Here is a 15,858-nt window from a genome sequence, read left to right as displayed (position 1 = left end):
GCTCGGGGGGTGGGGGGGGGCGAGCCTGAGGCGGGGCCCCTGGGCTGGAGCTCGGGGGGTGGGGGGGGGGCGAGCCTGAGGCGGGGCCCCTGGGCTGGAGCTCGGGGGGTGGGGGGGGGGCGAGCCTGAGGCGGGGCCCCTGGGCTGGAGCTCGGGGGGTGGGGGGGGGGCGAGCCTGAGGCGGGGCCCCTGGGCTGGAGCTCGGGGGGTGGGGGGGGGGCGAGCCTGAGGCGGGGCCCCTGGGCTGGAGCTCGGGGGGTGGGGGGGGGGCGAGCCTGAGGCGGGGCCCCTGGGCTGGAGCTCGGGGGGTGGGGGGGGGGGCGAGCCTGAGGCGGGGCCCCTGGGCTGGAGCTCGGGGGGTGGGGGGGGGCGAGCCTGAGGCGGGGCCCCTGGGCTGGAGCTCGGGGGGTGGGGGGGGGGCGAGCCTGAGGCGGGGCCCCTGGGCTGGAGCTCGGGGGGGTGGGGGGGGGGCGAGCCTGAGGCGGGGCCCCTGGGCTGGAGCTCGGGGGGGCGAGCCTGAGGCGGGGCCCCTGGGCTGGAGCTCGGGGGGGCGAGCCTGAGGCGGGGCCCCTGGGCTGGAGCTCGGGGGGGCGAGCCTGAGGCGGGGCCCCTGGGCTGGAGCTCGGGGGGGGCGAGCCTGAGGCGGGGCCCCTGGGCTGGAGCTCGGGGGGGCGAGCCTGAGGCGGGGCCCCTGGGCTGGAGCTCGGGGGGGCGAGCCTGAGGCGGGGCCCCTGGGCTGGAGCTCGGGGGGGCGAGCCTGAGGCGGGGCCCCTGGGCTGGAGCTCGGGGGGGCGAGCCTGAGGCGGGGCCCCTGGGCTGGAGCTCGGGGGGGCGAGCCTGAGGCGGGGCCCCTGGGCTGGAGCTCGGGGGGGCGAGCCTGAGGCGGGGCCCCTGGGCTGGAGCTCGGGGGGGCGAGCCTGAGGCGGGGCCCCTGGGCTGGAGCTCGGGGGGGCGAGCCTGAGGCGGGGCCCCTGGGCTGGAGCTCGGGGGGGCGAGCCTGAGGCGGGGCCCCTGGGCTGGAGCTCGGGGGGGCGAGCCTGAGGCGGGGCCCCTGGGCTGGAGCTCGGGGGGGCGAGCCTGAGGCGGGGCCCCTGGGCTGGAGCTCGGGGGGGCGAGCCTGAGGCGGGGCCCCTGGGCTGGAGCTCGGGGGGTGGGGGGGGGCGAGCCTGAGGCGGGGCCCCTGGGCTGGAGCTCGGGGGGTGGGGGGGGGCGAGCCTGAGGCGGGGCCCCTGGGCTGGAGCTCGGGGGGTGGGGGGGGCGAGCCTGAGGCGGGGCCCCTGGGCTGGAGCTCGGGGGGTGGGGGGGGCGAGCCTGAGCCGGGGCCCCTGGGGCTCTGGAGGGGGCGGGCAGGTGCAATTCCCCACCTGTTTGGCCAACCCTAAATATCCAAAAGCCATGTATCCTCCGGCTGGCCCTTAGGCACTCATGCATGGTGAGACAATGGGTGCAGTGCTGGGGTTGGCCGGGCAGAGGGGTCACACTTGCGACTCCCTCCTCCCCAGTCATGCTGGTACCAACATCTCTGTCTCCTCATGGTGGGACTCCCAAGACTTGGGGCTATGGGGGGGCATCCGCTCCCCAGAGCGTTGGTACTGCTGGTCCCCAGCTCAGTCACAGACTCCATGGGATGACTCACATAGGCCTTGGTAGACTAGGGAAACCCATGCTGGTGTCACCATGTTGAGGTAATCGCCCTTGATCACTCTGGGCCTCAGAGTTCACCTCGTAACGGGACAGTGATACGGACTCATCCTGTCTGGGAGTCACTTGCTTCCTCACATGAGGGCTGTATAAGGAGGAAGAGGGATGTAGGGTCATGCATGTGGCCTAACTGCACCCTGGATTTTCATCTGCCCTACCGTCTGCATCAGCAGATCTGCTTGTTGCAGCACGTAGTGCCCAAGTAACATCCAGGGGCAGCAGGGCCGAGCCACGTGAGGTACCAAGAGTTGGGAAATGAAATCGCTCCGTGACACAAAAGGGCCCGCTACGATGCACATTCTACAAGGAGTACCACAACCTCAACCTGTGGCAACCCTCCTCAGGCCTCTCACTGTCTTATCTTCTATCTCTCATGTTACTTCTAACTGTAAGTCTTGATCCTGCAGCAAGTTCTTTGTGGCCATGTGGCAGGCTTTATAGTGCAAGCTAGTCTGTGCAAGCATTTGTATTTTACTGTCCTGTAAAGTGCCATGCATACCTGTGATGCTTTACAAGAAAGCATGTGTTTATACAATGCCTATTATAATGACGCCAGGATCCTCAATAAGGTTCTTCTGCAATACACAAACCAGTAAATTATAAGATGTGATATTTTCAGCATGTGCTGGAATCCACACTAGTACTATATTCACACCCTAATATACTCCTGCTTTCTGAGCTACCCCTTTTAATTGCCGGTATACCTGATTATTAATCTGAAAAGATAACAGCTGAGGTAGTCTGTATGTCCCTTACCTAGTTTAATGCTAACATTTTCCCCACCAATTCAGCTGTCATAATGGCTACAAAATTAGACATTTTGTTACATGTCTTAATTCCAATCTCAGGGATGCAAAAGACTGCTCATTCCCTCTACCTGCTTTTTCACCTTTAGACTCATCAGTGTATTTTCAGCAAAGGAGACTCTGTTTACCATATGGACATGATTCTCTGTGGCTCTGTAGCTTTTGTAGTCCTTTACTGCAGTGCTAAGTGAATACAGAGCACAAAACATGACCTAATCAGAATGGTAATGGATTACATGCTATGCACTGGTATTATTGACCATGCAAAGGGCTGGAGAGAGAACCAGGTCCATTCAATGATGTTCTCAATATAACAGTATTTCCTATTTAAGTACTTAGTCAAGAAAACAAAATTAAAGCATAGCTACCACCCCAGGCCCTAAGCAATACATGATGTAAACTGAACCTGGTTTAATTTAACAGATTTAAGTCAAACTACAATATTACTTGTTACAAAGCGCAACGAGAAGCTTTGTTAAATGAGAAGCTATGCTTTATTAAAGCTCAGATACCTATAATTATGTTTAGGGTTCATTAAGAATACTACAATTTAAATTGCTGATCTTACAAGCACTGACATGGCTACAGTCAGTGGGAGTACTCAGATGTTTAAAGTTAAGCATATAAATAAGTGCCTACAAGATCAGGACCTTAATGCTCCCTCTTCTGTGTTGAATAGATGGACACATTCGTGGCATAGTAACAACTGAACTAAAGGAAGACCATTCTAAAGGAAGAAATCAGCTGCTTATTTGTCAACAGGTAAAAACCGAAAAAAATATTTTCTGATAAAAGGTTACTAATTTTAAGTATTTCTGATCCTAGAAACACTTCCTCCACCCCCACTACCCGCCTACAACAAATTTCAGTTATAGCCTGCTTTATTGCATCCATCCATACACTGTATTAGCAATGTTACTAACTAATAGAGCATCAATTTGTATCCAGACTTAGACTTTCCCAAAAGAACATTTTAAGAAGATGGGAAATCTTATTTTTGTATGTGATACTATAAGTCAACTTTGCTGCTTCATCCTCCCTTTCCCTATGTTTTTCTCCTTCTCTGTCTTTTTCCGCTTAGGCAAAAAATTATCAAAAAAATTGTTTTTGTTATTCAAATGGCAAACAGCATGGCAATGCTTCCAACAAATGTCAATGCAAACAGCTAACTGCTGTACTCAGTTTCAAATATGCATCCTACTACAATAGCTCTTTTAACATCAGTCCCATCAATGGCTCTTTTACTAAAATGTCCATACAGCAAGATTCAGAATGAACGGAGCTTTGGTTTGATGGCAATGAAAGTTTTGGCTGTTGTGTGATTCATTAACTGATCACATTCTCGATCACAGAGCACAAGTTCAAATAGTCAGCTAAAATAATAAGTTAATTGCTATCTTCAGAGGAAGACCTTATTGTTCTAGTTGACTGGTTATAATGCCTTCTGTAAAAAATTACTTTCACTGGTAGAAAACTATTTTCATCTCACTAAACTCTGTGTTCAACTGGCTAGACAATGCTGCCTTGCACGCTTATATGCCTTTGTTCCCCTGTGACAAATGATATTCCTCCTTCACATATCACTGTTGGTCAGCTTTGAGAATGTGGAATATAATTTAATTTTTTTTTAATCCTGTTGCTCAAATGCCTGAAAAGGCTTTTTCCTGTTGAAGCACAAAACTGGTATTATAGGCATAGGCATGATGCTGCCTAGACACTTGCTCAGGGGAGCAGGGGCACAAGGTGCATCCCTTACCTCCTTGGCATATCCATAATGCCAGTAGCAGTGTAGGGTGGGGGAGAACCTTCCATAGGGCTGCTGTTGCCCTTTCTGTGCAGGTGAGTAGAGATGGGCAAGAAGAGGGCAGAGCCTCTCCCCCAATGCACCCACCAATACAGCTGAGCTAGAGTGGAAAGGGAGGAATCTGTGCCAGGTACAGGGCTGGTGCAGATAATTTCCCCTTGGTGTAAGGGGACACTAGGAATGCTCAGTGAGGCAAAAATCTGGTTCTGCACTGCCCTTTACTCAGGGCTTTTAGCAAAGCCACAATCTAGCTCAGTGGTCCCCAAATTATGGGGCATGCCCCCTAGAGTGTCATGGAGAAATGTTCGGGGGAGGGGAGCCAGAGCCAGTCCCCACGGGGAGCAGGGAGGGAGCACCTCCCAACTCTGCTCCCAGCCACACTCCACTCCACCCCCAGTCCAGCTCTGATCCCAGTAGCAGCGCCATTCCGGCCCTTACACCGCTCCCACCCCATCCAAAGCTCTCTCTGGCCCCAGCCCAGCTCTGCCCTCCTTCTCTCTCCACCCCCAGGCCAGTTCCACCTCTAGCCTGAGCTCCTCCTCCATCCCCAGTTCCAACCCCAGCTTCACCTTCGGCCCAAATTCTTCTGCTGAGCCAACTGTGCCATAATGGAGGGGGGGCACAGACAGATTCCAGTACTGGTAAGTGGGGAGGCGTAACAGGAATAGTTTGGGCATCACTGGTAGCTCTTTGTGGACATTTCTTTCCATACAGAAGGAGGTGATGCATGGTCTCTTGTTTTCCCTTGTGCACTAAGAGTACTGGAAACAGATTATTTATCAGTATTAGTAAATCATCTATCACCATAGTATCTAAGCAGGATAAAAATATTGCTACCTATGACTTTTAAAATCATAAAGCACTGATAAAGAACCAGACCCTGCTTGCCTTATTCAAGTATTCCCATTGATTTCTATGTCCCTGCTCATGTGAATGAGGCAAGTAGAATTTGACTCAAGATGTGGCAAGTTTGCTTCAATACCATCCATTCATGCTTGAGTAGAAGAGCTATTTGTCATTTTCCCAGTGTCATCAGAGCAATACGGAAGAGTAGCTTCATATTCCTGTTCTTCAGAAAGTTAGCTGATAAGTGTGCCTTCTGCTGGCAATCAATAGTTCTTATATCCAAGCAATCTGTCTTTTGGTTTACTCACAATTAAGTATCATACTGAATATAAAATAATTGATTACTGCCAGGAAATACGTTACCAAATCCAGCTCCAAACAAGAACAGATCGATGGCTCCAAGTGAACCAAATATAGTAAATATCAATGCTTTAGGAGTTTCCCATCCATCAGTTCTGGCTGATCCAATAATGAAGAACCTTAATATGCCCCATACCGCTCATAAACCTGATCATGGGGACAATAAGAGAATATTCATTATGTGTGCTCTGGGCAAAGCTTTAGCAGGAGGTATGAAGTTCCACACTTCCTGCAGGATACTAAGCAGTGCTTCATCATGATCATCCTAAGAACAATATAGCACATATTAAACTCACAGACTCTCTCACAGTCAGAGGCAGGAACCCATTACAGAGAATGAGACAGTGAGTACAGTCAGGCTAGATTGCAGTAGCATCAGTATAGTGTTTACTTGGTAAGTCATTTCTTGTTGAGAGATAAATAAACAAGCTATCCTAAAACCTGCTTTAGTCATCACTGAGCTACTGCAATATATACATTGCATCAGTAGAATATAATGAGTTGCGCATTACAGTAGAATCTGTATGGATACAAATTCCAAGTTATAAGACTATAAATACATTATAGATTCCAAGGCCAGAAAGAACCACTGTGATCATCTAGTCTGACCTCCTGTATACTACAGGCCACAGAACTTCCCCCCCCAAAATAATTCCTAAAGCAAATCTTTTAGAAATACATCCAATCATGATTTAAAAATTGTCAGTGATTGAGAATCCATCAAGACCCTTGTTAAGCCATTCCAATGGTTAATTATTCTCACTTAAAAAATTAAACCTTATTTTCAGTCTGAATTTGTCTACCTTCAATTACCAGCCATTAGATCTTGTTATTACTTTGTCTGCTAGATTGAAGAGTCCACTATCAAATTTTTGTTCCCCACATAGGTACTTACAGACTGCAATCAAGTTGCCCATTAACCTTTTTGTTAAACTAAATAGATTCCATTAGTGATTGCCCTAATGCCAAATACAGAGGTAAAATAATCTCTCTCCTTCTATGCAAGATTCCCCTGTTTATGCATCCTTAGATTGAATTAATCTTACAGCTGATCATGGGGACAAAATGAGAATATTTATTATGCGTGCTCTAAGGGCAAAGCTTTAGCAGAAAGTATGAAGATCTGCACATCCTGCAGGACACTAAGCAGTACCTCATCATGATCGTCCTAAGAGCAATATAGCACATATTAAGCTCACAGATTCGCACCTGTTACAGAGAATTAGCTGATCCCATACTGAGATCTCCTGTTCAGCTGATGATCCCCCCCACACTCCCCAAATCTTGTTCAGAATCACTGCTTCCCAGGATAGAGTACCCCATCCTGTAAGCATAGCCTACATTCTCTGCTCCTAGATGTATACATTTACATTTAGCAATATTAAAATGCATATTGTTTGCTTGCACCCAGCTTAGCAAGTGAACCAGATTGCTATGTATCAGTCACCTGTCCTCTTCACTGTGTACCACTCCTCCAGTTTTTGTGTCCCCTGTAAACTTTAACAGTGATGATTTTATGTTTTTTCCAGGTTGCTAATAAAAATGTTAAATATTATAGGGCCAAGAACCGATCCCTGCAGGACCCCATTAGAAATACACCCCTTCGATGTTGATTCCCTGTTCCAAGCCACAAAGGAGAGGGAATATTCTAGAGATAGTCCTAACACACAGGAATTTGTTCAAGAAATAACTATACTTGAGCCACTGAGTAACAGTAATTACAAACAATTGAATTGAATTGAATATCCGTAGGGACAGAATTAGATATACCAAAAAAACCAAACCCCTAAACTTTTAAAAGAAGGATTTTTTTTAAAATGAGGAAGCCAGTCAAAAATTCCCTGAAGTTACAGTAAGATAATTTTCAGAGTAGCAGCCATGTTAGTCTGTATTTGCAAAAAAGAAAAGGAGTACTTTTGGCACCTTAGAGACTAACAAATTTATTTGAGCATAAGCTTTCATAAGCTACAGCTCACTTCATCGGATGCATTCAGTGGAAAATACAGTGGGGAGATTTATATACACAGAGAACATGAAACAATGGGTGTTACCATACACACTGTAATGAGAGTGATCACTTGTAAGATAATTAAAATCCTTAGACTCAGCATGGTGTGAACTGAAGCAACCATAAAAGAGTCACCAAAAAGACACACCCCTCTAAACAAGTGTCTTGTTGAATGGTCTCTCTCACGACATCCTACGTGCTTGTTTTCTTCTGTCACCTAATTTTTAAAACTGTAACATGATAAAAAATCATCCTTGTTGTACCAGCCAATGCAAGGAAAATGCTACTTTCTCCCCGCTCCCACCAGCCCAGGAATATTTTAGTTAGGGATGGCTGGTCATTGAAGCAATGCATCAGATGTTCATATATTGTAACAAAGACAGTAACACAAACCAATAAGACATGTCGATTTGCATTATAACATGTCTGAATATAAAATTTCTGTGGGCTAGGCTGTGCAATCTGTACTCATGTTGAATAGCACCTTTCCCCACAAGCATTTCCACTGAAGTCAGGAAAAATGCTGCTCAACGTAGGTAAAGGCATCACAATCTGGCCCTGTACATGGATATATGGTAATGGAGATCAATTTCCAAATGGGAGATACTCTTACGTGACAAGTCTATACACCATCACTGAATACCCTACCTACCAGGGAGCCCCCAAACTGGTGAGCCTTGCAGTTTGTCTATATGTTAGTTTTAGGGGACAAGGCTGGTGGCATTGTATCCCTGAGGATTTCACTACAGCAGTGCCCAATGCGCATCAGTATGTGTAAAACTATTAAGATGTTATTCTTGGGAATACCACTTTGTTAGCTATGTCTGAAGGTACAAGGAATGGCCGTGTATAAGCTTGCCTCTAAAAATCCTTGCTTGTCTCATTTCTAGATATGAATTTACACTTGAATTTTAAGATTCACAATACTATGAGTTTTGGCTGAAAATCCCAGCTCTCTGTGACACTCCTATGAAAGAGAGAAAATGAATTAGCACAGGGTGAGGGTTGTAAAGCATTGGCCATCGCTGTTAGCACAGTAATTATAAGTGATACACAACACATTAAACACTGAGGTGGAACAGGTCAATCACTTTAGAAGCTCATTACTTAGAACTGATTGCAGCTGCAGTGCCCTGGTGTCTTTTTAAAATATTGTTTTTAAATAATGAGATGTGTGGCACAGTGAAATCCTGTTGTTACGGCACATGAAATGCAGAAATACCTGACATTTGCAATTAGCGGTAAAATGGGTAGTATGCCAGAGCCTATTAGATTGTTCTTCAGTTTGTCTGGACAACAGCAGTTTTCAAATATGGAACAAATGTTTCTAAAATCCCTTTGAGAACTAATAGAAACGGGGGCCGAGAAAGCCCAACTAGCTGTGCTGCAGCTGTATTAGTTTTTCAAAAGAACTGAGCAGACTTCACAATTATAAGAATTAGCAGAGGCAATGTTGTGTAGTGGGAATGTACTTGGTGTGGCTCAGCTGTGCGGCCGTTAGCCATGCTACCATGGCAATACTGCTATTTATATTAGCACTAGCTCAATGAGAAATAGCACAAATACATGTACACAAGCAGGGGAATCACTCCCCTAGCTCATAGTGTAGATATAACCTTAGAAACAAATCTAATCTCAGTAGTAGGACAGAGAAAGAAAAAGAGACGCTGTAGGTAACATTTTTTGAATTTCAATGGGAAAAAATAGGAATTCATTTGGAGGGAAATTCCATCCTGTTTTTTGCCCAGCCCTATTGCCTTGAAGGTAGCTACAGACCCACATTACTCTGTGTTTCCAAATGATTGTCACATGACAGAGCAGCTTTCTGCTAACACCAAATGGAGAACTTTATCAGTGAAAGAGACTCAGTTCTACCCATAGAGCTTGGCCTTCATGGCTCACCTTCTGCTTAGATCCTTCTCCAGACCCGTGCCCAGTGTCCTACCATGGACTTAAATTAACCATTCACATGCACTGCCCTAGCAGGAACTAAGACATTGGGCCCAGTGCAGCACTGCTCTGCAGACTCCACATGCAGCCCTCCCGCAGCTGTGTTCTCTCTGCCACCTCCACAGCAGCCCAGTGGCAGAGGAGGAAGATGTGGCCAGGACAGTCTTAGGCCCCAGCCATTCTGTAGCTTTTGCAACAGGGTACAAGTCAGAGTGACCCTTAGACCTGCTCTAGCCTGCAGAGAGGACCTGAACCCGTCCCCTTCTTGCCCACTTCGGGAAAGCTAGTCCCAGGAGAGGGGCTCTCAGCAGTGTGAAGGATCCTCTTTGACCTAACTCTTAGCTCCATTTCCCCCATAGGCCCACACAAGGCTGGATGGAAGGTACCCTCTCATTGTAATAAGTGCGCTGAAAGCTCAGACGGGTGGGAGGAAATCCTAGGGGAGGGGTTTTCAGCACAGACTTATGCATGGTGACATCTGAACTCCGGCGTTTATTCTTCTCAGCATAAACCTGTTTATAAGAAAAGCAAAGAAAAATTCACCATGTTAATAACTGTGGCTTGCCCAGCACAAACCGCACTCTACATTTTTGTCTTGTTATTATTGATCTGATGTTAGGGTGACTCATCTTATTTTTTCAAGTCATTTCTATAGCAGTTTGTATTCAAATTTGAATTGAACCTATACAGAGTGCATTCAAACACACTGAATTTCTGTGGCAGACACCTTAGTTGTAGTACCAAAGCTACCATTTTAAGGAATCACTTGCATATTGTACCTTATTTTTCTTTGCCATGTTTGCTATGCAGTGTTGCCAGCTGTTGTTGACATTTTATCACAAGTGTCATAATACTTGGTGTTTTTCTTAAAGCCCCAACTCCTGGAATCATATGATTGTGAAAATCTCTGCTTTCATTAAAAAGAAAAGATCAGTTACTAGCCCTCAGGGTTGCAGACAAAAGTTTGAAAATGTGAAACCTAAAGACTCAAAAACCAGAAGGCAAATAAAAAGTCCCATGTTTTTTTAATCTCATGATATTCGAGCCAATCTCATGATTTGGGGGTGGCAGGTCTGACTCATGATTTTTGGATGTTTGGGGTTGGTAGTACTGTGTATTACTAAATTCAGATGCAATTGCTGTAACTCGTGACTTCATAAATTAAACTAGTAAAATCTATAGGGGTAAGCAAGCTGTGGTTTTGGGTGTTGATTTTTACATGACATGATGATCCTGCTGGCAACAGAATTGTTAGACTTGGCTGCAGCTTGTCAAACATGTATCTATCATTATCCATTTTTGTTGTCGTTTTCACACCCCTCTGTGTTCTATGAATGCAAAGGATTGCTGAGCCTGTTTCGACCCACCGCACTTGGTGGTTCACAGCTCACGTTTAAAATAATCAATTGTCCTTTTAGGAGGGAGAAAAATAATTGGGAAATTTCCAATGTTTTTTCATCAAGAAGCCTAGGGTTTAAAAACACAAATTTCTGACTCTGCAAAAATGTTGCGTTGATGTCCCATATTATTGGCAAGGAGGCCTGAAAAGATAAATTACTCCTGTTGCACAACTGCAACTCCCACACTTTGAGGTTGTTGTTGACTTTCAGAATTCTAGGCAGGTGTTGTGGATGCCATTTTCTCTTTATTATGCAGCTCCTGCGGGATGGGGAGGGGAGAATTGCACTTTAACATAGCAAATCTGAATTTTAACTGAATTTTAGCCTGCAGCAAGGTGGAAAGTCATTAAAATCAAATGTTGGTATCTCATTTATGTGCTGCTGTCCCTAAGTAATTTTAGCTGAAATAACTGAATATCTTTATACCAAATGGACTGCTCTGTCTCTTTAGTTTGTCTCATTACAAACTGGCAAATGTATATATTTATCTATTGGGTTTACACAGCTCTAAATATGGTGACAGTTTTGTTTTCCTTTCAGATCATCAGCAAATACTCTCCTGAAGACAATGGGAACGTGAAAGGTTTTGCTGGCATTTTGGCTCCAAATAATATGACTTTCTCCACCTGCAAGCAATAGGGCCCATTGTTGCGTTGTGATACATTTGAATGGGCCAGTAACATACACTTAGACAAGGTTTCAATGCTCCCTATCTCAATCTATTCCCCCAGTACTCATACTGCCAGAGTGCTTTCGTTTTCTATTCAATTGATGTTTTAATATGATTTACTCTTGGGGCCAATATTGAAGGAACATAGCTCTCCCAGAGGGTTATAAGACAAGCAGAACACTAGAAAAGCAACTTCCCCCTCTTAGAATACTCCAGCAGATGCAATCCACAGCCAGTCCTAAAGCACCAGGTTAATCATGAGAGACTCACAGATCAAGGTGCCCTACAGAGATGAAATATCTATTTAGCAACAGGGCCCTGTCTCTCCCCTTCCTCCCTGAGATCCATGGTATTGTCCCCCAAGATCCTCCAGTCCCAAGGGGGAATGTGCTTGGGGAGGATGGGGAGAAGCCTCACCAGGCCATGTGGCCGTATGATGCCAGTCCCCTCTGGTCCTGGGGCACTTGGTCAGAAAAGACATTCCATCCCAGGACCCCCATTGAGCCCTCGCCTCTACTTCACTCCCGCTCATACCCATCCTGGTGCTCCTAGCTGCAGCTGTGGTGAGGGGCTGTCTCCAGTGTTGTGTCTTCAGTGGGGCTCAGACTAGAACCAGTTCAAAGGTGCAGGGCCCAATCTGGTTGGCTCCAGTAGAACAGCCAACCCCAAGTGTTCAAAAATCATGAGTCAGGCCCCCAAAACTGATGAAATTGGCTTTAAAATACTGAGTTTTTTTAAATAACAACATTGGGGTTCTTATATATGCCTCCTGGTTTCTGAGCCTCTAGGAGTCACTATTCAAGCTCTTCTCTGCAACCAGGAGGGCCAGAAATTTACCTTTTAAAAAATGAAATTTGAGTTCACATGACTCCAGGAGCTGGAGCCTTAGAAAAAACAGTAGATATCATGAGAGTTGGCAACACTGCTCTGGCCTTCTGCAGATCCCCTTGGGCTGGGTACAGATCTCTGAGGATTTGCCCCATGTCCAATCAGGGAATATCTCTGTAGCACCATCCTCATTGAGATTTCCTCCCTGGGAGCCTCCTCCTGGAATTCCAGTGGGTGTGTCTGCAGAGTAAAGGAAGAATGAGGGAACCATGCATGGAGTGGTCTTCCCACATTTTATTGCTCCCCAGAAAGAAATAAAGACCCCTGTCCACCTCACCCAGTTGAGAGGCGCTGCCCTGTCATTATTATTTATGATAGTAACATCCAAGAACTGCAGCCAGGGATCAGGGCCCCATTGTGCTAGATGCTGTACAGACATGGAATAAAGAAAGTAGTTCCCCCCTGCCCCTCCCCGAGAGCTCACAGTCTAGGTGTCAGTCAGATAGGATACAACAAGTGGATAGAATAGGGGGTAGGGGGTTGTTTGGGAGGACAGGGTAACCAAAAGACAGAATTTTCCCCGAGATATTAGATCTCTCTCATCAAACTCCTGTAGATCTCATCCTGTATATTTGCATGCCTTCATCTCTCTTCCACCCAGAGCAAATCCTGACTCTTCCCCTATACCATAAAGTGACAGGCAAACAGTGTCTGCACTTTGTTGTGGCTGCTACAGTTTGGAAGGAATTGCCATTAGCAAAGATGGCTCAAACCAATTTCTAGAAGCAAGTCCCGTGGGGTGAAAGCTAAATAATGCTGGCTACACCATGACAACATGTGAGCCTGGGCCTTCTTAATACCACTGCGAATCAATCAATGCTTAACGACAAACCAGTGGCAGCTGTAAATATATTTGATCTGTACATGCATTTGTCTGCTCAGTTCATCATCTTTCCACTTTCTAATGTATTTTCCTTCCAGGAACTATAAAGATAAAAGTGAAATGTAAGAGAGAGGAAAACATTCTAGGGATGATTGGCCATATTCCCCATTCCCAACATTTTTCATTACCTAGACGCCCCAGAGATTCAGTGAGGCCAGGACGCATCATTCTCTGCGCTTCTCTAGACACCTGTCAGTACACAACAGGAGGAAAGGGTACAGATGTGTTCTGCATTGCACCACATTGAAATAGCTCACTGTGAAGCCAGTGGTTTGTGGAGACTTCTGCCTCCTTCAGAGTTACCATTTAACCATAACCCAGACTCAGACTGCTATTGCAACGGCACCTGTTATCGCCCTCTAATAAGACTTGGGAGATGGAGCAGTAGTTTATGCTTGATTTCATGTTCACTTCAAGCTCTGTTGTTCTCAGTTAATATGTGTATAAGATCAGAATGAGAGAAGGGGTGGATGGGCAGAGGGGCAGAAAAGACTCTATTTTAATTTGAACTCAAGGAAAGTATATAACAATCTTAGTCACATAGAAATGCACATGACTCGGTAAATATGAATGTCTGATCCTTTCCCACCAGTGTCTTGGGTTTGATAAATAATGGAGTATACAAACCTGAGAAATCAATTCACTTTTAAATAGTGTCTATCCATTTATTTTTAAAGGGGATAGAGAGGTACTCACTGCCAGGGGGGAGGAGGCTGGGATCTCTCAAACACCTTAGGAAGGAGAGGAAGAGGTGTGTGTGGAAAAGAGATAGGAGGAGCAAGGTGGCAAGGGATGGCATCTCCCCAAGCCCTATGAGAAAGGGAGAGAAGGGGGTGGGGAAAGTGGATAGGAAAAGAGAGAGTGAAACGCTGGCTGCATTGAAAATTTCAGCCAGAGTGACCAAAGAAGAGCACAGGCCCTGTGGGATGGAGTGAGAGAGTAAAAGGAAAGGCAGTGGACAGAGCAGAGAAGGGATGGGAGGACAGACATAGACAATAGGGGAGAGCAGACACAACAAGCTAGGAAGGGGAAGAGAAGGATTAAAGGTCAGAGCCTGGCCAGATCCCATTTATTTGAACAAGTGACTCCTGCAGTTCAACAATTGCTCAATTTTTGCTGCATTGCTATTACAGAAGTTTTCCATATGGTCATTTTTTCAATCAGTTCATTTCACTTGTCCCATCTTCCCGCAGATAATTCTATAATACAGGGAGGAAGTCATTCCATTTATAAGCTGGAGGAGCCAGGTGAATGAGATTCATCTGGGATTTAACATTTCTGTTGTTTTATGGTCATTTGCAACGTGTCTTTGTGTGTGCTATATTCCTACCTTTTGGTAGAGCATGACTGTGTTGGTCTTCTGATATTCACTGCAGTAAAGGCAATCTAAGATTAAAGAACATATCTTTCTTGGTATCCCAGAGTCACCTTAGCTTGAACAGACTTCAGCCTAGCCTCCAGGGTTGCCAGTCCGGCACCTTTCTGCAATAACCAATTAAAATAAAATAATATTTCATGACTAATTTAATCTTCATGGAATATATGAACTGATAAAACTTCATAGGCCAGTTTCTTGAGGTGTCCTTGTTTTAGAATATAAATATGTATACATATCTAAATCAACCATGGTTTAGAAGTTAATGACCATTTCGCAGCAGTTAGACCAGCTAGCTAACAAGCGAGTCCATTGTGACCCAGAAATCTGATCCCTGTAGGGGTGAGAAGCGATTTAAACCATGCTTCCACTTAAGGTCAGTTGTATAGGAAAAAATTACTCCACATCTCGCTATGGCATTTCCCCCTCTATTACAAATGCCCCTCTTCCTCCCATTCTCCAGTGCTGGCTGTATTCATGAGGTGTGCTGTGAATGACCCAATACAGGATTTGAATTCAGAAGTGATCTTGACAGCACAGCTGCCCTGTGCACAGAAACTACTTCATTGCTTGGGGAAGCTGGGAACAGGAGGTCTCCAAAAGTGATAGAAAAATTTCTAAAGAGAATAAAAGGCAGGAAATCAAACCTAAGTTTCTGTTCATCTGGGAGATGAAGAGCTAATATTTCCCTAGAACCTTTCTCTTGAGTGGAGATCAATGGCTATGCCCGTTCGTATACACTGGGATTCTGATGTGAACTGACAGATTCTCTCCTCTTGCTGGTTTCCAGCTCCTCAGTCAGTGATATGCAGCTGATTTTAAATTAACTAGAGACTGTTTTCTGTGCATAAAAGAGCCTAAATGAAAGAGGTGAAACATGCTGAACTTTACAATAGTTTTAAAAATGCTATTACATTAAATATAAATGGTTAACAAACGCACAGGGCTCATAGCCTGGACATCAGTCAAACCACATGTCAAAGTGATGGCATTTGTATTAATTGATTATATAGCACTTTTCATCTCAAAGGGCTTTGTACACAATAGGCTCAATCCTGAAAGGTGCGGAGCATTCTCAACTTCCATTGACATCAGCAGGAGTTGAGGGTGCTCAGAATCTCACATGATTGGGCTCCATATGCACAAAGGAATTCCCACCCCCCTCTT

General features: G+C 45.8%; 1 protein-coding gene across 1 annotated transcript; it reads left to right on the top strand.

The window, feature by feature from the left end:
• The first annotated feature begins 1,325 nt into the window (after window positions 1–1,325).
• Window positions 1,326–14,716, top strand: LOC140916766 (uncharacterized). The gene is made up of 4 exons (XM_078854292.1): window positions 1,326–1,685; window positions 1,875–2,089; window positions 3,187–3,269; window positions 11,416–14,716. Exons 2-4 carry the CDS (start codon window positions 1,957–1,959, stop codon window positions 11,512–11,514), a joined length of 315 nt encoding a protein of 104 aa, XP_078710418.1. The 5' UTR covers window positions 1,326–1,685; window positions 1,875–1,956; the 3' UTR covers window positions 11,515–14,716.
• The last annotated feature ends 1,142 nt before the right edge of the window (window positions 14,717–15,858 follow it).

The sequence above is a fragment of the Lepidochelys kempii genome, chromosome 9, assembly GCF_965140285.1.
Source record: "Lepidochelys kempii isolate rLepKem1 chromosome 9, rLepKem1.hap1, whole genome shotgun sequence".
Classification (NCBI taxonomy): Eukaryota; Metazoa; Chordata; order Testudines; family Cheloniidae; genus Lepidochelys; species Lepidochelys kempii.
This window is presented reverse-complemented; position numbering and strand designations above follow the sequence as displayed.

Excerpts from the sequence above, each read along its gene's own strand:
- LOC140916766 (XM_078854292.1), top strand. The coding sequence starts at position 1,957 with ATGAAATCGCTCCGTGACACAAAAGGGCCCGCTACGATGCACATTCTA. Across the intron at positions 2,090-3,186 it reads CTCTCATGTTACTTCTAACT|ATGGACACATTCGTGGCATA; the intron begins GTAAGTCTTGAT and ends TGTGTTGAATAG. Across the intron at positions 3,270-11,415 it reads AGCTGCTTATTTGTCAACAG|ATCATCAGCAAATACTCTCC; the intron begins GTAAAAACCGAA and ends TTTTCCTTTCAG.